This window comes from Nycticebus coucang, chromosome 3 (genome assembly GCF_027406575.1).
Source record: "Nycticebus coucang isolate mNycCou1 chromosome 3, mNycCou1.pri, whole genome shotgun sequence".
Taxonomy (NCBI): domain Eukaryota; kingdom Metazoa; phylum Chordata; class Mammalia; order Primates; family Lorisidae; genus Nycticebus; species Nycticebus coucang.
The window spans coordinates 90,738,662-90,764,550 of NC_069782.1; the positions used below are offsets into that span (position 1 = coordinate 90,738,662).

A 25,889-nucleotide genomic window follows, 5' to 3' on the forward strand; every position below is an offset into this window, starting at 1 on the left:
GGATGAAATGTTTCTGTGTTCTCATCTCTAATACCGGAAAGCTGGACTCTCTTTGCCAGAAATGACCTTATGTTAGTAAGAGTAGAGGGTGTGACTACCTGGAAAATGGGTCCACATGATTTACTGTCTTCATTGTTCTTTTATTAAGGGCCAACCCCCTGAACTGACTTTATGGAGAGGACTAGGTGTCTATCAGGCCAGGCTAACCTAGTGCCGTGTGATTTTATTTACATCAACAAGTTAACGCTTGATGACCCTTTTCCATACATTCCACTCAAGAGCATCCATTTCAGCAGCTCACAGGGAGAAGGCCGGTCCATGGGCTGTCCCGAGGCAGACAAGGTAGCAGTGGTGACCGAGTAGCAGTGGTTTGTCCTTCTGGTCTCAGAACACACCCCTGCTGTCACAGCAAGCCAGGCAGGTCTGGGAGAGGGTAAAAAAAAAAAATCTAATCATTCTCATCCCTCATGAAAGAGAAATACTAAAAATAAAAATCTACACCATGAAAACTAGCAAATATAAAAAATGGCAGCTATGACATGGAAAATGACAATTTTAGAGCAATTATAAACGAAAGGCAGAGAGCCATTAAAGTTAAGGCAATGTTATTAAAAGATGTGTTAATTTTCAGTTAAATTTTCTATAAAAGACCAATTAGTTTAAAAGGCTTGACAGCATTAACTGTGGAACATAAGCTCCGGTAATTATACTTTAAAAAAATAGAAAGGGGAAGATGCGCAAGGGTGCCGGAGACACATGCGCAGAGGGGCCCGGGCCGAGCGGGCTAGATGGCGCTGCCGGCTCAGATTTCCCTGTTGGAATTCTTGGTCCCTTCCCCAGCATTTCCTGATCTCCTCGATGCCTCTTTACAGGACCTGAGAATCATCAAACTTTAGAGGCCGACGGAGTCACACATGTGATCTGGGCCAGCTCTCTGTTGTCAGAGTGAGAAAAGAGAGTCACAGGGAGAGGGAATTTTCTAAATTGGTCACATTGCTGGCCGATTGTTCTTTTCAGAAGCTACCACCATTTATGGAGGATTCATTGTCTATCAGGAGTTACTTAGATTCTCTCACTAAACGCTAATCTGTATGTTGTTTTATTTTTCACTTTTTTATTCCTCTTGTATGGGCAAGGAGCCCAGGGCATTAGACAAGTTAGGTCGCTTTTCCATTGTTGTGACTATCAAATGGCAAAGCAGGGAAGAACAGCCATGCTAGCTGGTTTGGGAAGTATGTGCTTGTAACCAGGGACCACGTTGCCCTACTTAGAAGAAAAGCTTTCCTGGCAAGATGTAGAACCCTGACCGTGGCAGTGGGAAGAGGGACTCCTCTATTCCTTAGACATACCCAGGTCTCCCAATTCCAGTCACTGAACAGGACCCCAACTCAGTTCTCTTATGCTCCCTGATGCCCACGTGCCCCAGGAACAGCCATCAGGAAGGCCTCTGCCCGAAGCCTCCCTGGTAGGGCTGGGGTTCTATGCCAGAACCCTGCAGGAGGCTTCCAGCACAGTGTCGTGAACAAGGGTGGTGGCGAGGCACGGAGAGACTGGCAGTATTGGAACCAAGGTAGCAGAGGATCACACCTGCACAGTACGGTCCTCTCTTTGAAATTTTGTAGTTCTTCAATTCTAGCATTTCTGTTAACCCAGAAAAAAGAATTATGCCTTCTGGGTCATATGAGCTGTAGAGTGGTTTCTTCTAGCTGGCACATCCTCCACGGGAATAGTCGTTGATAACTGGCCTCTGGTTGGCCCCAGGATGCTGACACAGCCACCTGCTATGCAGAAAGCCCTGGAGTGTGCTTAATCACAGACTGCAGAAAGCTCTGTGACCAGCCCTCCCGCATCAAATTGGTGTCTCAGTATGGCCACCTCAATACCCTTTTCCAAGGAAGATATTGTCTTTCCACCAAATTATTCAGATCGCAAAGGGACCTTGATATATGCTCAAAGCATACCAATATGGGATGCCCCAAGTACTTCTCTGGATCTGAATACTGGGGCATTGAAGCAGGAGGCAGAGTGTTGCTGGAAGACGGATATCATAATTCTCAGTCATCACAGACTTAACTGCCTACGGCTCTGCTCCTGCAGGACTGCATGGAAAAATCAAGGAGAACCATCTGGGATGCAGCGCCAGCCCAGAGGACAGAGGACCATGCTTAGAGATGGGGGAGTCCCATAGTTGTTCAGGCACTTATATGTCCTACGACTGACTTTGAAATTACATTTGTTGATGACAATTTTACAAAGGATGTACTCTTTGAATTGCACACAATTTCACCCTAAACCAAGACACAGGGATTAGTATGTTCTCAATAAATGTCAGTGACTGATTGATCAGAAAGAATATGCTGTTTCAGTATAACTGATGTCAACACAGAAGTAGAAACATGTTAGGGTCAAATCCTAATGTTTTGTCAACACTATAACCTCCCAAGTTGACCTTCCAGCCTTATATCATTGCAATGGAGAATTTGTAGTATTCTCTTTTGAGAAATCATTGACTGTATTTTCCTTAGAAAAATTATTTATACTACCTGAGGAAAATTTGGAAAGCACAGAATCATGTAAAGGAAGAAATATGAGGAAGAAAGTTATAATGAACATGTAAACATAAAAATAAAGCATATAAAGAAGGAAATATAAATATAAATGACTCAGATTCCCTACTTCAAGGACAGGTGTGGTTAATATTTTGGTGTATTTCCCTCTAAATGGATAGATAACTATGGCAGCAGCCCCCATCCCTTGGGCCCCAGGGAGGTACTGGTCTATGACCTGTTAGGAACAGGGTCACATAGCAGGAGGTGAGGGCAGGCAGAAGAGAGAAGTTTCATCTGTATTTACAGCTGCTCCCCCTTGCTTGCATTACCACCTGAGTTGCAGCACCTGTCACATCAGCATCAGCGTTAGATTCTCACAGGAGCACGAACCCTACCATAAACTGTGCATGTGAAGATTTAGGTTGCACACTTCTTATGAGAATCCAATGCCTTCCCTGCCCCCAGCTGGTAGAAAAATTGTTTTCCATGAAACCAGTCCCTGGTGCCAAAAACATTGGGGACCACTGAACTATGGAATCATCTGGTTTTATATCTTAGTTATTCTTTCCTTTTTAGTTAATATTTTTTCCAGAGAATATTTTATCATGTCATGTTATTAGAGGTCATGATTTGCAAAGTCATCATATGACCATATGAGACTTCATCCCACGATGTGCCAGAATCTATTTAACTATCACTCTATTGTTGGGCATTTAGATTTTTTTAATTTTGTTATATAATAATAACTAATGTAATAGATATTATTATTATATTAATGTCCTATAATTAAGTCATGCCACATGTATTATTCTTTAATCATTACCATATTGTTGAAAATTTTTTCCAGATAGCTGGCTTCCCTGAAATCATTTATGGAATAAACTTCTTCATCATGTGTGATGCTTTCCTTATCATATTAAGGAATGGATCAACAAACTTTTTTTGTAATGGGTTATATGGTAAATATTTTAGGTTTTTGAGAGCCATACAGCCTCAGTTGCAACTGCTCAAGTCCAAGTCAGACACAGATAATATGTGTACAAAGAGGCTTGTCTGGGTCCCAACAAAACTTTATTGTTAAGAAATAGGTGGCAGGGGCAGATTGCCAATTTCTGCATCTTAATGCTAATAATAGTCTTAAAACTACTAGACTGTAGTTCTCATAAATCCATTCTAATTGATCAGTCTTCTAATTTTTAATATTCTCTACAATGTTCAGTTAGGAAGTCTTTAAAATTTACTTAATACCTGGGAGAACAATTTTGTAAGACTCTTTCCAGAAGAAATTTAGCCTAATTGTATTATGTTTGGGAAAAAAAATCCGATCCAAGCCTAGGCCAACTTAAAATTTTTATTCAATGACATTAAATGTCCCGTTTACTTGTTAAAGAGCATGGAATTTCACTTTTTGTCCTAATAATCTTTTCTTTTTCTTTGAAGATGATAATTACTTTGCTTTTTTGCTTTAAAACAATAGCTATTCTACTTTTTTATTGCCAGAGACAGTTGGCACTGAAGAAAACTTCCAGAATAGTCGTGTGAATTCTCTTACATTTCTGACACTATATTCTCCTAACTTGTAATTTCATTTGTCTTTTCTTTTTCAGTTATATTTGTTATAGGTCTATTTTTTTTTCAAAGAATTATTTCTTGGATTTAGCAGTTCACTAAATATCTTCTTGCTATTTCATTAATTAATGCTTTATTATTTCATCCTTTTAAGAAAAAAAAACAAGGTAATTCTTTTAATGCTTAGTTTTATTTATTGTAATTCTTTTGTATTTAATATAATAGTAATAGCATTTAAGGTTCTGAATTTGTCTCTATAACTTTGGCTTCAAAGCATAGCATTTTTATATGTCATTCTCAATTTTTAAATACTTTGCATGTTTGATTTCCATCTTGACTTAGTAATTATTTAGTATATTTTTAAGAAGAAATTTAAAATTTCAGGATATTTACTTTTGTCTCTACTATGGTATTTTGTTTTTTATATGTAGGTTGTACAGCTTATACTTTGTGTATTCAGATTTGATGCTTTTGCCCATTGGTTGTTATTTATAATTATTGTTAAAAAATTTAGCAAAAATTTACTAAAACAAACTTATTAAATCATCAGTATTCTTTTTTGGTCTATTGGACCTCTGAAAGCTAAAAACCCAGTGGGGATGTTTCATATATTACTCTCAGTCCAGGTTTATTATAATAACATGGTAATTAGTTTTGCTTTCTACATTTAAGTTATAATATTTGTCCATAAGTTATAGCTTTATTACAAATTTTAATTATCAATATAAAGTTAACTTACCTAATGTAATATTTTAAAATTTTCCCTTGAAATATACATTGATATGCTATTTTTCCCTGTTTGTCTTTTATAACAATATCAGGATTTGATAATGATTTTGGTTTCTGAACAAGTCTAAGAATCTTTGCCATTTTATACAATTATTTAGCTCGTTTATATTTAGTTATGTAAATACTATGTTACGATCTTTCATTATGCTTTTTATATGCCTCTATAATATTTGTATCTTGGTCCACCCTTTGGTATATGGACTATATTTTGTATGCTTATTTTATCTAGTTGTATAAACTTTCCATTCTATTTTTAACTCTAGTTAGGTGTTACTGGCCATTCTAGAAATATACTTGAAGCTACCTTTTCTAAGTATTATTACCTAGAAAAATTTATCAGCTCTTGATTCCTCCCTGTATAAGATCAGCCAGTCTTACATTCATCTTCCTCTCTATCTCATTTTTCTGACTTTCAAAAATAATTTTATAATACTACATTAAAAGCTATTTTGTGTCATATATTTTTCTTTCAATAACTGACTTTCACATTTCCATTTAGTTTTATAATAATATTTATGAAATTTTTTTAAAAATTCCATGTTTTAATATATCTTACTAGTATTTTTAAATCAAATTTGCTCATATCTTAGTTATTAAAAGTTTAAAATTATCTTTAAGGATGCTGATATTTGTGTCTGAGTATTTTTCAAATAAATTTTAATTAAAAACCAGTTAAGTATTCAAAGATTTAAAAATATTTCAGTTGCCTTTACAGATGATTGGAAATTTAGCTGCATGTACCCTGTTTACCCGAAAATAAGACATCCTCCGAAAATAAGATCTACTTACAGGAAAGATAAGACGTCCCCTGAAAATAAGACCTAGAGCATCTTTGGGAGCACACCTTAAAATAAGACACTGTCTTATTTTTTTGGGAAACAGGGTAGAATTCTTGGAACAAATGTATCCTTTCAGAACTCAATTGACATTCCTTTTACATTTTCCAGAGAAACTTCAAGTCAGCCTGATTTTGTACTTTCTTTTTCTTACAGCGTTATTTTAGGATATTTTTTATTCTCCATTTAATATTTTTAATTTAAATATTCACCTAGGATAGGTCTAGGTGTTAGCCACATTTGCCTGGTGAGAACTTCTGGTCTCATCCTAGGATCATTTTCTGGCTCAGGACAGGGAGTTTTGGTTTGTTTGCTGGTTTTACATATTTTAATTTTGTTTACAACTTTAACTTGTGAACATGTACTGTTTATCATATTGACCACTGTTGCCTTTTTGTCAATGTCAACCAGCATTCTCATTTAGAAAAAAAAAGAAATAAAGAAAATCTCTAAACCTTTATAAAATTTAAAACTTCCTAGTTTTACTACCTCATCACTATGTGTGTGTGAGAGTGTGTGCACGCGCAGGTATGTGAGAGAGATTTCCAATTCTACCACTTAGCGCTTCTTAGATAAAAAAGTTGGCTATTGCAAATTTAATTACTTTTTAACCATTTCTTTTTATCCTAGTCTTTAATAAGATATAATTGACGTACCATGGGACCCATTTAAAGTGAACAATTCAATGGTTGTTAGTATATTCACAGACATGTACAACCATCACCCCAGTCAATTTTAGAACATTTTTACTTTATCAAAAAGAAACATCATACTTTTTAGCTCTTCTCCTTTCTGCTAAAACGCTACCAACTCCTCCCGACCCCCAGCTCTGAGCAATCACTAATCTACTATTTATCTCTGTAGGTTTGCCTCTTCTGGACATTTTATATAAATCGAATCTCACTGAATATCATGTATTCAAAAACTTCATTTCTTTTTATGGCCAAATAATACTCATTTCATGGATATAATATATTTTGTTTATGCATACATTAGTTGATGGACATTTGGGTTATTTCTACCTTTTGGCTATTAAGAACAATGCTTCTATAATCATTTGTGTACAAGTTTTTGTGTGAACACCTTATTAAATGTATGATTTGCAAACACTTTTGTCATTCTGTAGAGTTTTTCACTTTCTTGATAGTATCCTTCAATGCACAATTTTTTTTATTTTTCACAAAGTTCAATTAATCTCTTTTTTTTACCTTGGTAGCTTATGTTTCTGGTATCATATTTAAGAAACTGTTGTCAGGTTAAAAGACATAAATATTTATCCCTGATTAATAGTTTTAGCTTTGGCATATAAGTCTTTGATCCATTTTAAGTTACATTTTGCATAGGGTGTGAGGGTTAGGTCCAACTTTGTGTTTTTGAATATGGGTACCTACTTACAATAATATCTGTTTAAGAGAATATATTCTTTCTCCACTGAATGGTTTTGCCATTCTCACTGAAAATCAGTTGACAGTAGCTGTATGAGTTCAATAGATTCTCAGTTCTTTCACCCTGGTCCAGGTCTGTCCTTATGTCAGTAGCAAGCTATCTTGATTACTGTAGTCTTGTAGTATGTTTTAAAAATCAGGAAGTGTAAGTACTCCAACTTCATCTTTCTTCTTTAAGATCACCTTAGCATTTTGGGGTCTCTTGTATTTACTTTTTTTTTTCTAATAAAATTTTTATTGGTTCATCTTTCATTTAGGAAGTGATTTTCCTAGTAACTTGGCAGGCATTAGTTACTTTTTTTTTTTTATTGTTGGGGATTCATTGAGGGTACAATAAGCCAGGTTACACTGATTGCATTTGTTATGTAAAGTCCCTCTTGCAATCGTGTGGGTTTCTTGTATTTTCATATGAATTTTAGAATTAGCTTTTCCATTTCTGCATAAAAATAGTCTTTGGGATTTTAGACATTAAATCGGGACATTGTTCAAACTGGTATTTCATCTTAATATTAAGTCTTCCTATCCATGAACATGGATGTCTTTTTATTTATTTATCTTTTAAAAAATTTTTAGTAATATTTTATAGTTTTCAGTATACCCATCTTATATCTCCTTGGATAAATTTATTCTGAAGTATTTTACATTTTGATTTTATTGTAAGCGAGATTGTTTTATTGATTTCCTTCTCTTATTTTTCCTTGCAAATATATAGAAATAAAATAGATTTTTTATGTTGATTTTGTATCTTGCAATCTTCTCAGCTCATTTACTGTGTATTATGATGTTTTACTGGATTCCTTAGGATTTTCTACATACAAGATCATGCTATCTGTTAATGGACATAGTTTTACTTCTTCCTTTCCGGTATGAATTCCTTTTATGTCTTTCTAGCCCTGGGTGGAATCTCCAGTACAATATTGAATAGAAGTTGTGAGAACAGATTTCCTGATTTTTTTTTTCTTCTGATTTTAAAGGGAAAGCATCCTGTCTTTCATCATTAAGTGCAATGTTTTCTGTGGGATTTTTATAGATGACCTTTATCGTATCGAGGAAGTACTTTTTTCTCCCAGTTTTTGCTAAGTGTGTTTATTGGAAAGGGTATTGGATTCTTTTTAATTATTTCTTATATCCATGTGAATGTCAATATATGTATTACATTAACAAAGACTTGGGGGTGGCACTTGTGGCTCAGGGAGTAGGGCGCCAGTCCCATATAACAAGGATGGTGGGCCAGCCCCAGCCAAAAAAACCCTGCAACAACAACAAAAAAAGAAATAAAGAAAAAGAAAAAACGAAGACTTGGATAAGTGCAAAAGTCAATTTTGTATTGTTTTAACTTTTACTTCTTTTTATAGCTAATCTATATTTTAAAAATATTTTTATTCCAAAGCAAATGCTTCATAATTTTCTTTTCTTTCATTTCTTCCAGTAACTATTTAACCAGTCAGAAGTATACTTTTCCTTTATACCTTAAAAAATATATTGGCTTTTTTCCCACTCCTTATATTTGAGCAAGGACAGGTCAGTTTTTCAGTATACAGAGTTATGAATGTTCAGCCCTGCACCTTACATGCTGTTAGAATTCTCTAAAATGGATCTAAAATGGTCATTGTGATACTTGTCAAAGTTTTGCACCCAGCTCTCAGTATCTGTTGTAGTATGCAGGGTGGAGGAGTGGTCTCCTGCTTCTAATGATGGATCATCCAAATGTAGGGAAGAGCATTTACCTCTGAAAACTTGGGGATGTGTCTATACATGTGCCCCCAACCAGCCTCCTCTAGAGCACACTCTGGCAGCCGTGCTGTTGATGCATTCACATCCCAGGATGCCAACCCCAGTGACCTTGACTGTCCAAAGGAGTCCTAGAATGGAGGCAGACTGAGAAGTACAGATTCAAGAGTGAAAGAAAATGGCTTGCTTTAACCCTTCCTCCCTGCCCTCACCTTCCACCTTCAAGAAAAACCAAAATAGGAAAGATAAAATAATGAAGAAAAGGTTGGGGATGGAGTTGACTGTTCCTCTCAGCATAGGCTCATGTCTCTGATAGCAGAGCAGAAGTCTTATGGGTGGATCCTGTGTACCAAGCATTTTCTGAGTGCTTCCTCCCTGTATGTTAAGTTATAGAGTTCCCACAGCTTCTTTATTATTACCTATTATAGATCATGAGACTAAGGTACGAAACCATTAAGTAACTTTCCTGTGGCTTCTGAGAAGTGAGTCAGCGTCAGACCCTCAGCCCCACTCCAGAAGCATTCCTTACCTTGCTCTGCTTCTCTGCCCCAAGGCACTTCTGAACTCTGAATAGAGGTTTCCCTCAGGGTCTGTCAGACTCTGAATAATATTTCTAGTCGCCTTTGTAATTGCAATTTTGGATCACTTTGGGTGTTTTTTTTGTATTTCAATGAGAAAAGTGAATTCAGCCCTACTAGCAGCTGTCATCTTAAGTCTAAAGTGCTCATGCATGTAAACTTAATCTTAATGACCAGGCTTGTTTTACCAATAAGAAAAAGCCCAGAAGCATTCGGCAACTCCTCTAAGACTTAGAACTAGTGGTGGCAAGTAGAGATGAGAACTCATCCTTACCTGGTTTGTTCCCCACGGCGTTCTCCCAGGTAGACTCTCTAAGACGCTGGGGAGCAAAATGCATCTTTCCTAATCTCTTTCCAAAGGTACATACATCCTCAAAAGCCACAGGCAAAATTTGATTCAATTTGATTTAGCCTGCTTGATTTCTTCTTATGTAGGAAAATGGAATGCAAACCTTTAACTGAGATTTTTCTCAAATTAGACTTGGTGACAAATGTCTCTTTAAGCTCTTTTATTTGACATCTTATTAATTTTTAAAACTCTCATTGTTTTGTTCCTGACAAACCTGTTATATTTCGGATGTGAGACAAACGTATACTTGGAGGGAAACTTCTTTAGTGAGCTATATTTGCCTGAGACTACGGAGGTTATTTTACAAAGCAAATACCGAAGAACGCACACACACTGGGGTGTTCACCTTGTCATCCATTTATCTGGCATATTTAATTGATAGAGACTTCTGGGTTAGACAGTTATCAAAGCATGGGATAAATTGTTGAGCGTGTGTCATTAATGATTCTCGTGGCATCTCAGTCCTACACAGAAGAAGGTTTTGTCATTGTTGTGGGAGGCAGCTTCCTGGCACCTGGGTGACAGGGTCTCCGAGGTTATCCTGTTTGGGTTAGCAATGGGGAGGCTGTATTTTATTGCTCCACGTGCCCCAAGTCCTATGGTAGACATGTCGCCTGAGACGTATTTGCATCCCTACGAACACCAATTGCTGTAAACACCAATTATTCAGGCTTGAGCCCTTTAATAAAAATCCCCTGAACTGGTTTTTAAAAGTCAGGCTCTGGAAGCAGAGAGAAGCAGGAGAGAAAAGAGTGGAATAATTGGAGGCTGCTGTCTTTTCGCTTCCCACACAAAGTTATTTGAAGAGACAGGGCAGAACTTTAAACAGGAGATACCTAGAGAAATTGTCATTTGGATGCTGGCTGTCATGACTTTCGGGTGTTTGCTTAAAGGATGATCCCCGCCCCTTTCTCTCTCTCTCTTCAGACGTACTTCAATGACAATATCCTCACCCTGATACGGACCCTGGTGACGGGGGGAGCCACGCCGGAGCTTGAGGCTCTGATTGCCGAGGAGAACGCGCTTCGTGGGGGCTACAGCACCCCCCAGACCCTGGCCAACAGGGACCGCTGCCGCGTGGCCCAGCTAGCCCTGCTGGATGGGCCGTTTGCAGACTTAGGGGTGAGTTCATGGCACAGAGGTCCCTTGAAGCTTGCTGTTTGGAAGAAGCTTAATCTTCCTTCCTTTCCACTGTCAATCCCTGCAGGAGGTGACTCTCACAGTTTACCACATGCACAGTGACAACTCTTCGATGTAGGTGCTAGGCCCCAAAGCCTGGGGAGACTGGGGAGGGCCCTGTCAGGAATTTGCACCAGGGCATCCTGGCTGCAGAGCCTGTGGACTCACTCACTCCTTGTTGCTCTCCTGGGTTGTTGTCCACAAGGTGGGAGGCAGCTGGGAACGGCATTACCCAGTCTGTGTTGGGAAGTATTGCCATTGGGACTTGGCCCGACCCAGGACACCTCAACACAACAGTGCATCAGGGCACATGGGAATCTCCAGCTGCCAAGATTCTCAAGTGTATATCCTTGGATAGCCCAGGCACTTGTGATTTACAAAGCCCTAGGCTGGTCCTGTGGCCAAATAAAGAATCTCATGTGGATCCTTTAAAGTCTCTAACTCAAAACCCAGGTCTTGCAATTTCTGGAGATGGACCCAGTCACCTCCCCCAGGCGCTCTGGATTTTGCCCCAGGCTGGTGCGAGCATTGTGGCAGCAGAAGGGTGCAGCCTCTGCCTTATTCCCAACCCGACTCTGCAGATGCCTTCAAGGGCTGCAGACACAAATCATAGGAACCGATGAACCTGTTGCACACAGAGTTGTGATGCCCAGAAAGACCAAATATGGGAAAACGAGCCAAGGAAGGGTCGGTGTCCATTTTTCCGGAAATACTGATGCACCCTGGCACTGCGTCTCAGGGTGGTTACAGGCTGGGATCTACATTAGAAGGGGCTTGTTTGAAAGGGAACTTGTGTAGCAATTTACTAACTGATACGCTTGGATAGAATAAAGACTTTAATAATGGTACAATTTGGCCCCGTCCGTGTTCTCTAATATGATACCCCTATGGAAATCTCAAGGGTAAGAAGGACAAAGCTTGTCATTTTATTCCCCGTGATGTCATCCTGCAGTGCCCAGGCCCCTTCATATAATACAGGCCCCACCTACCCGAAGCCACTTGGCTGCCGAAGCCAGGGCTTCCAAGTGAACGTGATTCCCCTTGACCTTTTGCATCAGGCCCCAGACCCTGGGAAGGTGGGTATGAGGTGATTAGAACTGTGAATCCTGCTTATTCAGCCTGCAGGCCCCCAGCTACCAGGGAAACACATTCTCCTCCACCCCCGCCATCTCTGAGGTCTGTAAATTATGCTTTTCACACAGTCCTTACCTGAAAGAGTCTATCACCATAGGACCTGGTAGAGTCTTTCCCCTCGCAGTGCTTTTCATTATCACTCAGGCAGTTTTGATAACATGGTCCAGTCACGGCGGCCCCAGCTGAGGTGGGGCTGAGCAGACTCACCGTTTTGCAGAGCTGGTTTCTTCTCCTCAGGGAACGTGCATCTGAGATCTGCAAGCTTTACACCTCACTGAAAGTGAGGGGAGGCACGATCTCCTTAGATCTCTCATTGAGACACACAGGAGGAAAACCCCATTATTGCCTGATCCCCAAAGCACCCACTGCCGGGCAAGTTGCCAACCTGCTGACTTCTTCAGCCACAGTCTCTTGGTACAGACCTTCCAGTTCTGGAGACACCAAAACAAGCTTTAAGGAAAAGGCCTTTTTCTTCCCAGACCTCAACTTTTAGTCCAATAAAAAGGATATTTCTCTCTGTTCTTTTATTGTCTCCCAGGATGGTGGTTGTTATGGTGATCTGTTCTGCAAAGCTCTGAAAACATATAATATGCTTTGTTTTGGAATTTACCGGCTGAGAGATGCCCACCTCAGCACTCCCAGTCAGTGCACAAAGCGGTGAGTATCTGTCTGTCCTCTGCTCTTCCCCCCAAAGGCGGAGACACTCACGTCCTCTCCTGCTCCCGACAAAGGCTGAGGTCTGTGTATGTGCTCTCAACATGCAAACTACTCTGCCAGCATCAAAGCCAACACTGGGTTTAGAGGTTATAGGAAACAGTTTTCTTTAATGGCTAACAGTAGATATAAAGGCGTTGGGGGAAGAATTCAAATTTTGTAGAATAATTCCATCACCCAACTATGAAAGTCTGAATGGAAGCATCTCCCCTGAACTCCAGCTATCAGAATAACCTTTGCAGGCACCTAACATAGAGATATTTCACATTGCTAGTGGTAAGATAAAAAAAATTTTTTGCCATATCTTAGGATCCTGTATGTTACTTAATATATTTTAAATTGACTCACTTTTTAATTTTTATTTATTCATCTGTAAGAAAATTATATATAACCTTAAGCAGAAAAATAAGTTCAAATGTGCTAATTATATTTTTCTAAAATGTATTCAAATAAATTCATAGCTAGCAAAAAATTTAAGTGTATCCTGGAATAACCAAAATCAGTGAGTTTACATAATATCCCCCAGGACACAATACTACATTGATGAGTGTTGCTCAGCCTTGCTTACATAGTAGAATCACCTGGGAAGTTTTTCAAACATACTCTCTGATTACTATGATTTAACTGGTCTGGAAGGAATACACTCACACACGCACACAAAACATACATACAGGGTGGTCATAAAGTGTGTGTGTAATTTAAATTGGCCAAAATGGCAAATTGCACACACACTTTATGACTACCCTGTATGAATCACACACACACACACACACACTATATCTGTACATACATACATAGGAGTGTGTACATATATGTGTATACAGCCTAACAATTAGTGTATAACCAGAGTTGAGAATAATTGCTATAGACCAGTGATTCTTAATGTTTAGCAAGCATGGAATCACCTGCAGAGCTTGTTAAAACACAAATCACTGGACCCCACTCTCAGAGCTGTTGATTCAGGAGGTTTGGGGTGGGGAAGCTTAAGAATGTGCATTTTCAAGAAGTTCCCCAGCGGTGCTGGGTGGCCTGAGGACCACAGTACCAGGGAGACATGCTGCTGTGGAGGAACCTGGCAATTGATTTAGCCTGATCTGATGGAGAGGAACAGTGCATAGTGTTCACAAGTAGGCAGGGAAATGTTTTAGACCCTTCTATCTAGTAAAGGCCCCCACCACAGTAGATTTTTAAAAAGTAAAGCGGACAGTCTAAGGAGACGTTAGGTCCTGATAAACAAAGACCCAGTGCTGTGTGATTGGGCTTGTCGGAAAATTCTAGAATAAAAGTTACATTACAATACTTAAAGCCTCCTGCAGCTGGGCTACAGGGGATTGAAAGTGAACTTGACCTTGTATGGAAACTTGCAGGTAGGCCGTGGGAAGTGCACTTTCTTCTTCCATCACTGGTTCTAATTTAGCATCTCTGCCTGGGTATGAATTGAACAGAGGAAGGTTTGCTTATCTTGGAAGAGAATTTTAAGGTGTTGGACCAGCTAGAAGTGCATTTTGCAGATCCATTGATAGACCTGAGCCAGCAGGCAGTTGCTTTTGGTTGCATTTTCCCGTGGTCACCCAGAGGGTGTGATGTCTTTGTCCCCTCCCCTGTCTAGGTACGTCATCACCAACCCGCCATATGAGTTCGAGCTCGTGCCGACGGACCTGATCTTCTGCTTAATGCAGTTTGACCACAACGCCGGCCAGTCCCGGGCTAGTCTGTCCCATTCCTCACACTCGTCGCAGTCCTCCAGCAAGAAGAGCGCCTCTGTCCACTCCATCCCATCCACAGCAAACCGACAGAACCGGCCCAAGTCCAGGGAGTCCCGGGACAAACAGAAGTACGTGCAGGAAGAGCGGCTTTGATATGTGTATCCACCGCTACTGTGTGAAACTGTATCTGCCACCCATTTCCCCAGTTGGTGTTTCCAACAAAGTTACTTTCCCTTTTTTCCTCTGTAGTTTCCCCCTTTTTTTACACATATTTGCATATGTATGATAGTGTGCATGTGGTTGTCATTTTTATTTCACCACCATAAAACCCTTGAGCACAACAGCAAATAAGCAGACGGACCAAAAGTTATTTATGATTCTAGGGGAAAAATAACCCAAAGGCATGCTCTAGACATAACTAGCTCACTGCAGGAATGAGTTCACAGATTAGAAGGGAGCACTTATGATCAATGTCAGTTAGGCAAAGGGAGTATATTTAATATAAAAGAAAAGTTATTCTGATTTATCAGGATTATCAGGGTGCTTTGGGTTATGTGTTTTTTTGTTTCATTGTTGTGGTTCTTTTCCTTTCTTTCTTCTTTTTTTTTATACACACCAGTAAGTTAGCACCTGTTTATTTGGAACAAGCAACTAAAAAGCAATGAAAATATATCGATTGTTTCCACTCTGTGGGCTGAAGTATCACAACGCATGTGAAAAGCTTTCACAGTTTGTTTAGATGATTATTTAGCACCGGCTTGTAGCAAGAGAACATCAGAGATTTTTCTAATGTCTCACTAAAGCCTTTGTCCCAGAGCTAGCTTCCTTTGGGAGTTCATATGAACATTTCTAACCTTAATATGGAAGGAAGAATAGTATTCCATTCCTAGATGTATCAAATTCTAGTCATTTAATTTAGGTGAAAAGAGGTTTGATTGCATATTAAATTGTTATTCTGTCTCCTTAGGTTGCCATATGAATAGCTATTTTTTTCTTTCACTTTTGACATTTGGGATGAAAAGCCATATGTATCATAAATATCAGATGTAAGTCAGTGAAAACTGCCTTCCTGGGACTTTTACATCTTTTAAAAGGTGATTACTTACCTTATGTACAGAATAAATAATGCTCAAGAAAGAGCAAGTATTTTTCCATGCATTCCCTGGGGACCTTTTTTCCCCTTGGATTAGCTAGGACCCCAAGGCCAGGTAGGAAGAAGGGCTGGGGCAAGAGCAAGAGAAAACAAACCCAGCTATACATCACGTCCTCCTAGGCGTGGACAGCATGCTCAATGAATCAGAATTTAGGAGGATCAAGTCACTGTCGACTCAACAAAGACAAAAGCCAGCTATCAAGTGTTGGCACAGCTGCATAATGCTGGCTGTCCCCAGTCAGAGAGCTGGTGGGGAAAAAGTCCTCCTGGTCCATTTCTTTAACATCACCAATTCCCTTGGGCAGGGTAATAACAGGAATAGAGAGGTGCTCCTAGTCATTATGGGATGGGGACAAGAAGGTGCAACAGTGAGCCAAACACATTTTGGTATAGTCATTTTTTTCTTTTGTTTCTTTTCTTTCTTTCTTTCTTTTTCTTGTTGAAACAGTAAGCATGAGAAGAAAAGTAGAAAAACATCCTTTTTTTACATAACAGTGTGAGATGCTTTATGCATACAAATCATGCTTTTAGGCAATGCAGTCATTGTTAAAAATCGGCCGACTCCACCGTAACCAAATTCTTACACCATGTGTAGCTGGACAAGCCCTGGGCTGACATATACGTATTTAAAACATTTACTTTAAAAAATTCCATCAAACAAAATAGCGGTGTAAGGGAAGAGGAATAAACCTGTCACAGCTGTACCATCTCTATAAAGGTGTTTTTATGGTGAATGTTTTGGGTTTAGATTTTGGATCCCCGTCCCCTCAAGCATGGTAGTTTTGGAGATTTGCTTGCTGTGTGACTTGACAAGCACTTTTACTGACAAAATGGTCAGGCGCCATCAGACCCTCCACCCCCCACACACCAAAGACAGAGGCAGTATAGAATTTCAACCAGTATTGGGGTGGGGAATAATTGTATACATGTAAATTAAAAAGCCCTATGAGTGGAAGAATTTTTTTCAAATTATTTTTGTTCCTATATATTGGTTTATATTACTTATAACTATCTCTTTATATATAACTATATATATATATAAAACTATATATATAACTGCATATATATATATATATAACTATATATACATCTCCCCTAGTTCTGGATCATGAAGGGCTCTTCATGTATTCTTTGCAAAGGAGGTTATAAAGTTAAGCCCTCAGAACATTTATAACTATGAGAATGTGCCAGTTAAAGTGCTCAACAGGAAATATGACAGTTTAAAAGCATTGTAAAACTCACATAGCTTACTTCTCTCTCTAAAGTGCAACAAGGATGAATAGAATGGGCCAAGGTATGACAATTAATGGTTCTGCATGACCTAGCCACTGCCGGGGGTTTTCTTCTATAATGTTGTCCTTGTGAAAACTTTTGTGGAATTAAAAAAAAAAAAAAAGGAGTTACCAATTTTATTCTGTTATTGGTTTGTTTATTTTTATTTCTATTGTTCTATTGTGTTTTTTTTTTAATTTAATTTTTTGCTTTCTCCCCCCCCCCCCTTTTCCCTCTCCTTCCCCTCTCCTTCTTCCACTTTCTAAATTGCTCAGCGCAATGAGGCTGTACTGCTGCTATTGCTAGATTCCTTAGAGTTTGTTTTGGTGTTCTTGGGTTTGGGGTTGGGTAATTTGGGGGGAACTTCTCTCCATCTGGCTTGCCTTTAAATTTGCACGTGGCCTCCCTGCCCACCTTGGTACTTGCTCCAAGTACAAAATCATTTTTCCCATCAAGAATCCCGGCTTCCTTCACTTCCCCTGTTACCGCCACCCCCAGCCCTGTCCCCCATCGGTCTGTTCACATCTCTGTGTTTATCTGGGTAAGACCTACCGAATCAAGGGATGATGCCAGTTGATAAGCTTTTCTGGAAAACATTCACAGCTATTCCATTTGGCAACCCTGCTTCTCCATTAATATTTTACCCTCCATTTATTTAAACCAGGAGGGTTATTAATGACAAAAGCATTGGTCTCCTTCACGGTTGATGAGTGTGATCCAAAGTTAAAAGTGTTCAGCTATTTGTATTAACTCAGTAGCTCACAGCCAGTTATCTGGGGGCTGATGACATGGTCTGTGTGCTACCTAAGTCTCTCCTGCCACTCGCCTTTCAGGCATTTGTTAAATCCTAACCAGAGATTGGGCAGATAGAGAGAAGTAAATCCAAATTGCATTTTATATACAATCTGCTAGCAACTCTGATGAGATGATACTGTGATGGGAATGGAATGGGAGCATATGATGATGTGAGATGAAATTTGGGTTTTTTCCCCGGACTTTGGGCACACAATCTAACCCCACTGGTAGGAAGTTGAGAATTGACCATATTTGGATAATGATATATTTGATGATGGGAAAAGATCACCATTACTTCTATGTTATGAGCTGAAACGATGATATTAACATTTTCCTTAACAGAGAGGAGTGTCTCCTACTGTTATTCGTTTGACCCCCATACTGCCCTTGCACTTTCCAGAGCATCTGCTCAGGAAGGAGGCATACAAGCTTCACACAGTGTGTCTCTCCTCCAGCCCTGCCCCACCCCCCAAAAGAAACAAAGTAGATAAGGAGAGAAAGTGAAAGGTTTCTTAGAAGAACAATTCAAAAAGAACAATAGCTAGGAACTCAGCTACCCGCTGTCCATTCTAGAAGACAATTTATAAGCCATTTGGTCCAATTTGCTCTGGACTTTTAATGGGAGACCAGGAGGGCAAGTGAAGGCTGCTCAGTTTTCACACCCAGATGATCATGGAATCAGTGTCCCTAACGACTGTTACCCAAGGTTCTTCCCAAAGTCAGTTCCAATGGACAAAGAAAAAGCTGGACCTTTATATAGTTAAGTTTCTACCACAATTGGGAAAGTTTTCAAATTTTGTTCTGAATATCAAAGGTTACAACTCAGGACCCTATAGCAGGTACATAATAAATGTTTGAAATGAACTGACCTTAAACATTTCTAAACCTTTAATCATTTTATAAATTAGCCCTGTCCCCTTGGTTTATTTAAAAAAAAAATATATATATATATATATATTGCCTCTAGGAGGGTATTTCATGATGACACTGTTCTGGTGTTACTTTCCTGAGCTGGGACACAGCTCCCAAGAAAGGGGAACAGCTCTGTAAGCTCCCCAAGTAAAGAAACTGACCATACCTCTTGGCAGCCTTGTCAAGAGCCCAGATGACCAGAAAAAACTTTTTGCCTGGCTCTTCTTCAGCCTGGGAAAAGCCTAAAAGTGTCTATATCCCAACAGAGACAATTAAAACAACTGCCAGGTTCCTATAGCAACAGGCTCCTTGGAGGAGGAAGAGGAGAGCGCAGAAACTTCAGGGCCTGTGGAAGTCAGAACAGGGTAAAAATCAATCCTTCAATCGGCTTCTTTCAGCCCATCCCTGATTTCCCATAATGTGATAAAGAAGTAGCTGTGGGCACCCGTCAGTAGTCTGGGTGGCTGTCTCCCATGTGGAGATTGCAAATTCCTTGCAGCTACTGGAGTTGAGAGGGATTATCCCCTGCCACCTGGAAAAGAAGCCTGAAGTCTGTCTTCAGGGTATTGGCTGGACCACAGGCCACAGAGGATGATGGGGAGGGAGCTGTTTGCTCTGCTCAGGAATGGCAGCATTAGAGTTTCAGTGACGAGAGACAAATAGAGTCAGGATAGACAATTGCAAAGAAGTGAAATGGCTTTCATCAACACAAACAGCTCTGGTCCTGGTACAAACAATTTCATCTCTTCAAAATTGCCATATTTTGCTCAAAGAGAGAAGAGCAGGCAGCGTGCATGGGTGCGATTGCCGTGGGCCTCGGGTTTGCAGGGCAGAGGGAGAATGCTAGCCTGCCTTTCAGAGATGTGGCAGGTGAAGCCCCGCGCAGCGCCCAGGGAGGCTGGAGCTCCTCGTTAGCTCCCACTGCTCTTCACTGTTCTCTCTCTCTAAATGGAATCTCTTTTCTCTTCAGGCCTTTCTCTCTGTTTAAACTAAAGCTTGTGCAGTGAGAAAAGGGCCAATTATTCCAAATGCCTTTGCTGTATCGTCGCCTCTCCTTTTCTGCACTCTTCTCCGGGGAGTAGTTGTGTGAAAAGGCCACAGTCCACAGCACTGACAGCCCGGAAGCCAGCAGAGCAGCGCCACTTTCACAGTGCAGCCTGCTGCTTTCTCTGCTTCTGGGGCCCCAGGCAGCACAGTCAGTCCAGGTCTGGGCTCCTGCCCAGCCACAGCCACTCTTCTGGGCTGATACACAGCTCTGTGGCTAGAGGAAGTCCTCACCCTTGTTCTGAACTCTGAGTCTCAGGGTTGAAACTAGCAATGCAAGGTTCAGAGGGCTCTTGGGTGAGGCAGGAAGGCTGTCGAGCGAAAGTCAATATTTCAGAGAGTATAGGAGGGTAGCAGCCTTGAATACTTCAGAAATAACACAGGTACCCCTTCCTTTCCTTCACCTTTCCAATGAAGACTACCAATCAAATCCGTCTGTATCATCTCTGTAGCCACAACTCAAATTCAGGCCAGTCCCACCCTTATACACTTTAGTTCTCTACCCGCAGCTTCTCTGCTAAAGGGCATCATTTATAATTATATTCAAAAGGTACCCATCCTCACATCATCCCTTCTTACTGACAGTACTCAGATCAATGTTAACTAAAATCTAACACCTTACCAATTAATTGAGTTGGGCCAGGCATCTTTTAAGTACTCTACATATACTAACTCATTCAATCCTCCAGACAGCCTCAGATGTAAATGCTGTTGGTGTCTCCATTGGAGACACGCAGAATCTGAGAGACACAAGGATCCTTGAGATTAGCCCCTATGATATAATGCCCACTAATATTATTAACAACACTAAGAATCTTCACAACTCACATGCACTTGCTATGTATTTGAACCTATGCTTTGTGGGCATTCACTTCCATTTATCTAAACAATATTCAGAAGTCCATATCAGCAGGCCTATTTTTACAGATGAGAACTGAAGCTAAGATAAATTAAGTGAAAATTTGCTCAGAGCCACGCAACTTGTACGTGAGAGAGCCAGGTTCGCTTGAGTTGGACCTACACCCCGCACAGTCCCTTTAGCCTGCACCCCATCACTTGTCCATGGTGGAGAGCTCATGGCATGGCTGGTGACATCTGCCAATGACAGTTGTGTTGCTGGGATCTCACTGTAGTTTTTTCCCAGATTTTTCTCTCCTACTAGCCCACTAGCCACAGACTGAAATACCTTTCCTTTCCTAACTTCACTAACTCCTGGGAGGTCACACTTTGTACTCAGAGCAAAGACATTGGCTATCTCACCCTCAAGAAGCTTATTAACACATGGGGATATTTTTCTCTGGCAGGGAGGAAGCCCTCACACCTAGATCCTTTGCCTTTCTCACCTGAGGGATGAACATAAAGCTCCTGAAACTCTTCCTGGCGTGTAGCACGAAGCAAGGGGTGGAGATAAACTTGGGGGTTGGATTTATTCCTGATCACACCAACACTCATTTGAGTCTCTTCTCTGAGTCCTCTTCCTTGTGGCCAATTTTGTAGTCACCCTTTGGCGTTGTTTCTTCTTTGGAAGGCAAGAGTCAATGAATCACGTTGTCATTGTCCTACTTAAAGCACTGTCCTTTAAAGCCGAATGACTGGCAATCATTAAGATGTGTGTTCTTCTGAAACTCATCAGGAGAATCTTTTCATAAAACATCTTGGCCACCAGGAATTTTACTCAAATGCTCAGAGTATTTGCATATATTATAGATAAACATGTACGTATATGTATGTACTCACACACATCTTGGGAGGCACCTGAATTAAATAGCTGGTTGTCAGTCATCATGAAAACCTGAACTCTTCCCAAAATGGGCTTTAGTAAGACTCATTCCTGGTGTTGAGGCTGCATGGCCAATACATGGTCTACTGGGCTTATTTTATTTTTTTATGGCAAGAAATTTAAAAGGAAAGAGAGAAGGTTAAATGGGGGAAATAACGCTCTCTTTCTTACAGACAGCAGAAAGAAATTGATATTCTCTCTGCCGTGAAAGGTCAAAATGCCAACTTTGAATTGTACTGTAAAGACTAAATTCTGAACAATTATTCTCTGCAGCAGTTGTAAAAATTTCAGAAAATTGCATCTGTCTTAGGTCTTTCACCCAAAAGACCTCCTTGTTTCCATCAACAGAGTTCAGTCTTCCAACCTGGCATGTCCAACCTAGCACTAAATCCCTTGGCAAAATCAGCCCACATAACAACATGGCCAAGACCAAGGGCAGCTCAGGCTAGCAAAGCACAGACGCCAGGCTCAACCCCTCTGAAAATCATCTTCACACATAAACCGTTAGAAAAAGTCGTAGTTTGAAATTGTTTCAGCGGCCTGGCAATGCTTTTAAAACATGATAACCATCACACTTTACTCCTCTCTGAAAGGTTAGTTTAATCGTAGATCACAAAAAATTGGTTTCCACAAATGCATAATGGTTCATCTATGTCACACTTGAACTAAATGGTTTTTTAAATGGAGCTGAAATTATTTTGATGTGTACACAGTCCCCGATTTCTATACAACCTTTTTTAACCAGCCCATCAGGAACCTTGCCTCTAAAGCCTCATTAATAATTCAGATGTGCTGATGACTTTAAAAGATCTATGGAATTGAAGCTTAGGAGAAAAAAAAAAACTCTGCTTGACAAAAAGATAAATGAATGTAGAAAGAAGCTGTAGGAGTCTGGCAAGCTGTAGATCATCTCAGAACAGATTGTAACTTTATCATTCTGTCAGGGGGAATAATTTAAAGCACTTAATCAGTTAGCTTCACTGTGAGGATGTAGCATTATGAATTCCTATCGTCCAATCTGTTCAAATCAAAGTGAACTTAATTATAATAGGTGAGAGAGCCAGAGAAGGAGGTGGGTGGGGAGAATGAGGCAAGAGGTAGCAAGTTTCCTGCGGGGTAAACTGAGCTGCTGAACAAAGGGTCGTGAAGCTTCTACTCAGGCACATTCTCACACCAGCGACAGTGCTTAGCAATACTGAGTGTTCAGGATACGCAAAACAGCTAAGGCCTGGACCAAGGAGACACAAGCACTGGGTCATTTGCTGATCGTAGATGCCTGATTTATAAATCATTACCCAAACACACACACACATCAAGCCAGGTGGAGTGATAGTCATTGACAAGTCAGTCCAGGACCACTGACAAGGCAGTTGTGAATTGTTTTGGTAAGCAGAAAAGGAAGCTCTAGAGCAGTGGGTGTGCTTGATAGCTTTCATTCTTTCCCCTCTTTTTCTTTTCTGTCCCTATGCCATTAAAATGAGCCATATAATTCCCAAGTTAGAATGTCCTATTTTCCCAGTCCTATCCTATCTATACACACGGCCAATTTCCCAGAAAATTTCAATCCTAGAAAGAGGCGGGGATGAGAGCTGAGTCTATGAAATAGCTCTGCACTGCTAAGAGCATGCTGGACCATTCTCATTCTCACCCCAGCCCCCGAATGTCCTGACTCAGCATTCTTGTTCAGCCATTTCTGTATTTAGGGTGGAAAGGAAATGCCAAGACTTCATCGGGCTCCCTTGTCGACAGCTTGGGTTATTATAGTCGGTTAAGATGTTGCCGCTCGGAACTCTTTTCATAACTTTATTTCATGGCTTGAAACTAAGAGCCATCTCATCTCAAAATTGTCTTTACAACATTGGTTGCTATTCAGATGCTCACTCTCATTGGCGGGCAACATCTGTGGGTTTACTTTATGACCCCCAAAACGGGTTGCAAAAGAAACAGAAGAATGATAGAGTGGAGCTATGCCTTTAAGTGAGTATTATGAGCAAAGCCAAGTAAATGCTGGTGGAGGCCATCCTGGGTGAGATTCTAGATGACTTGCTCTTCAGCAAGGATGGTGTCCTTCCACTCAATTCAAAAGATGCATGAATCTTTCCCCAGGAAAAGTGCAGTACCCAATATCTGATATACACAACATCCCTCCCTTCCAAAGCTTTTCAGGCCAGTAACGTAACTTCAGAGAACATTGCCAGAGTTCATCTTCCAATCCCTCCTTGTTCTCTGAGGTCCACCTGTGGTACCTTCAAGTCCCAGTGTACGTTTTGTCCATCCCTTGCTACAGGAAGCAGAGGTATGTTTCAGGTTCTGGGGTCTTCCCTACACTGCACTGTCTCTCTTAGCAATTACTCACTGTCAGCTTCTATTGATTACCTTTTTGCAATTTTCAATGAACTTTCCAAAGGCTTTATCCTAGGACTAATTAAACTTCTCATTTCTCCTTCTTGTTCTCTATCCATTTTGCCCTTTAGCAGAAAAGAAATGGTTTACAGATGAACCGGATAATGCCTATCCCAGAAACATTCAAATCAAGCCCATGAGTACTCACATGGCTAACCAGATCAACCAATATAAATCCACAAGCAGCTTGATTCCACCAATCAGAGAAGTTGAAGATGAATGTTGACTCCCAGGAGACCAGAACTATTTTTTTAAAGCCTGACAAACTTCATAAATGGTGACGTGACTTTTCTTCCTTTACATGCTGAATCACTGGTGGAAATGTTAGGATAAGCCAGAATTGCAAGAAAATAAAGTAGACAGCTCTGTCTCTTTGTCTGCCTTGAATATTGCTTCCATGTATTTTGGAAAAGGAAATGATTTCATTTATAAATGAACATACTAAAACAGTCATGTATAGCCTCTAGCATTTTTAATTATTTTTATTTATTAGAAAGAAAATATATATTTTTTCTTTTTTTCATTGTCAAATATCTTCCCACTATCTAAACAAGGCAAAATCGAAATAAGTGGCCAGACTCCTTCATACGTATTTCTCTTTCTTCTCTCCTTCTCTTTGAGGAGAATGATGGTCACCGCCACAATCAGTTGTGATTAAGGGAAAGGAATTATTAAAGCAATTTTAAAATGGCCAATGATGTATACATGTATTTTAGTAAATCTGAAAAAATAAAATAAAATAAAAAAAAGAGAAAGGGGGCAGATAAATACCTGCTGCTCTCCTGGATGGGTGTATATTTTGATCTGCATTGACACCAGCTCTTAATAAATGGAAACTTATTTATTTTCACAGTTGAAAGTCATATTTTTGTAGTTTTAGTTTTCATTCTGTATTTAGCATCCCTTTGTCCATATACTTCCAGGGAAGACCTTTTGGCAGGTTTTCTATAATTTCCAGGTCAGGTTTACTTGGCCAACTAAGAACACGGAGAGGGTTGTGGGCACGCCTGGAATGTGGAAGCCGAGGACCAGAGGCACACACGACGCTGTTCTGTCATTCCAATGCTGGGGACTCCTACTGCTGTTGTGCTTATAATTTCATATTTTTAGACCACCACGCAAGTAATTTCAACTTTGAGAGGGTCTGGTGGCCTTTCTCCCTACTCCCCAAGTCTCAGTGTTTTCAGCCTGAAAGTTTGTAAAACCGATGAATAGTTTTGCTTCACGATAGGCTGTGAGAGGGTATTCATTCTTCTCACTGAGTTGTTGTTTCAAAGCCAAAAAATGTCCATGATCAAAGATATGACATTTGTCCAGATTTTAACTTGTAGACTTTCCTTTATTCAGTTGCTGGGGCAAAACATACAAAAACTTATTATAATAATTCAAAAAAATAATAATAATAGTAACAAATGGAAAGCAATGAATGCACTTATTATAGACTGTTAAAAAAGGCCTTGGAAAATTACCAGCGGTGAAATCAAATGTATCAGCCACTTCATGCTGTGGTCAAGAGATTTTTCTCGCCATCAGACATAATTACAATGCCTCAGAGCTCTACCGTCGCTTGCATGCGTGGTGTACAGTTGCCTGGCAGCTGTTTTGCTCCAAATGACTTAGTAAGTCTTTCAACTTCAAAATTATCAATCTTTGATGTGATCATCAGGGTCTCTGGAGAAGCATGGTTGTGATAGTGATTTTTATTTTCTTAAATGTAAACTGTGGACACTTAAAACGAACCAAAGTATCTCCCAAAGTCCTATGACATCTATTCCATTCACTCGTTAGGCCATGACCCTGTGGTACCTAGTCGCCGTAGTGCAAATCGGATCAGAGCAAAGCAACAAGATCACCAGGAAAGCATTATGTCCACTAAGCACTCCAATTATCAACGTAGACAAAAGGAGCTTCCACCTCTGCCCTCTCCCTGCAGAACCACTACAGTCATGCT

At 40.1% G+C, this 25,889-nt stretch overlaps 1 protein-coding gene across 11 annotated transcripts in view; it reads left to right on the forward strand.

Annotated features, from left to right (window-relative positions):
* The window catches only part of KCNMA1 (potassium calcium-activated channel subfamily M alpha 1), a 784,008-nt gene extending 759,220 nt beyond the window's left edge, over window positions 1–24,788 (forward strand). For 5 of the 11 annotated variants that reach the window (XM_053584070.1, XM_053584058.1, XM_053584060.1 and 2 more), the window contains 4 exons: window positions 10,774–10,968; window positions 12,698–12,816; window positions 14,483–14,707; window positions 24,010–24,788. In XM_053584070.1, coding sequence (XP_053440045.1) covers window positions 10,774–10,968; window positions 12,698–12,816; window positions 14,483–14,707; window positions 24,010–24,034 — 564 coding nt within the window. In that variant the 3' untranslated portion in view covers window positions 24,035–24,788. Of the gene's footprint in view, window positions 1–10,773; window positions 10,969–12,697; window positions 12,817–14,482; window positions 14,708–16,997; window positions 17,027–24,009 lie in introns of all 11 variants that reach the window. The other 6 variants (XM_053584059.1, XM_053584061.1, XM_053584064.1 and 3 more) reach the window with 2 other exon arrangements.
* Window positions 24,789–25,889: the final 1,101 nt, after the last annotated feature.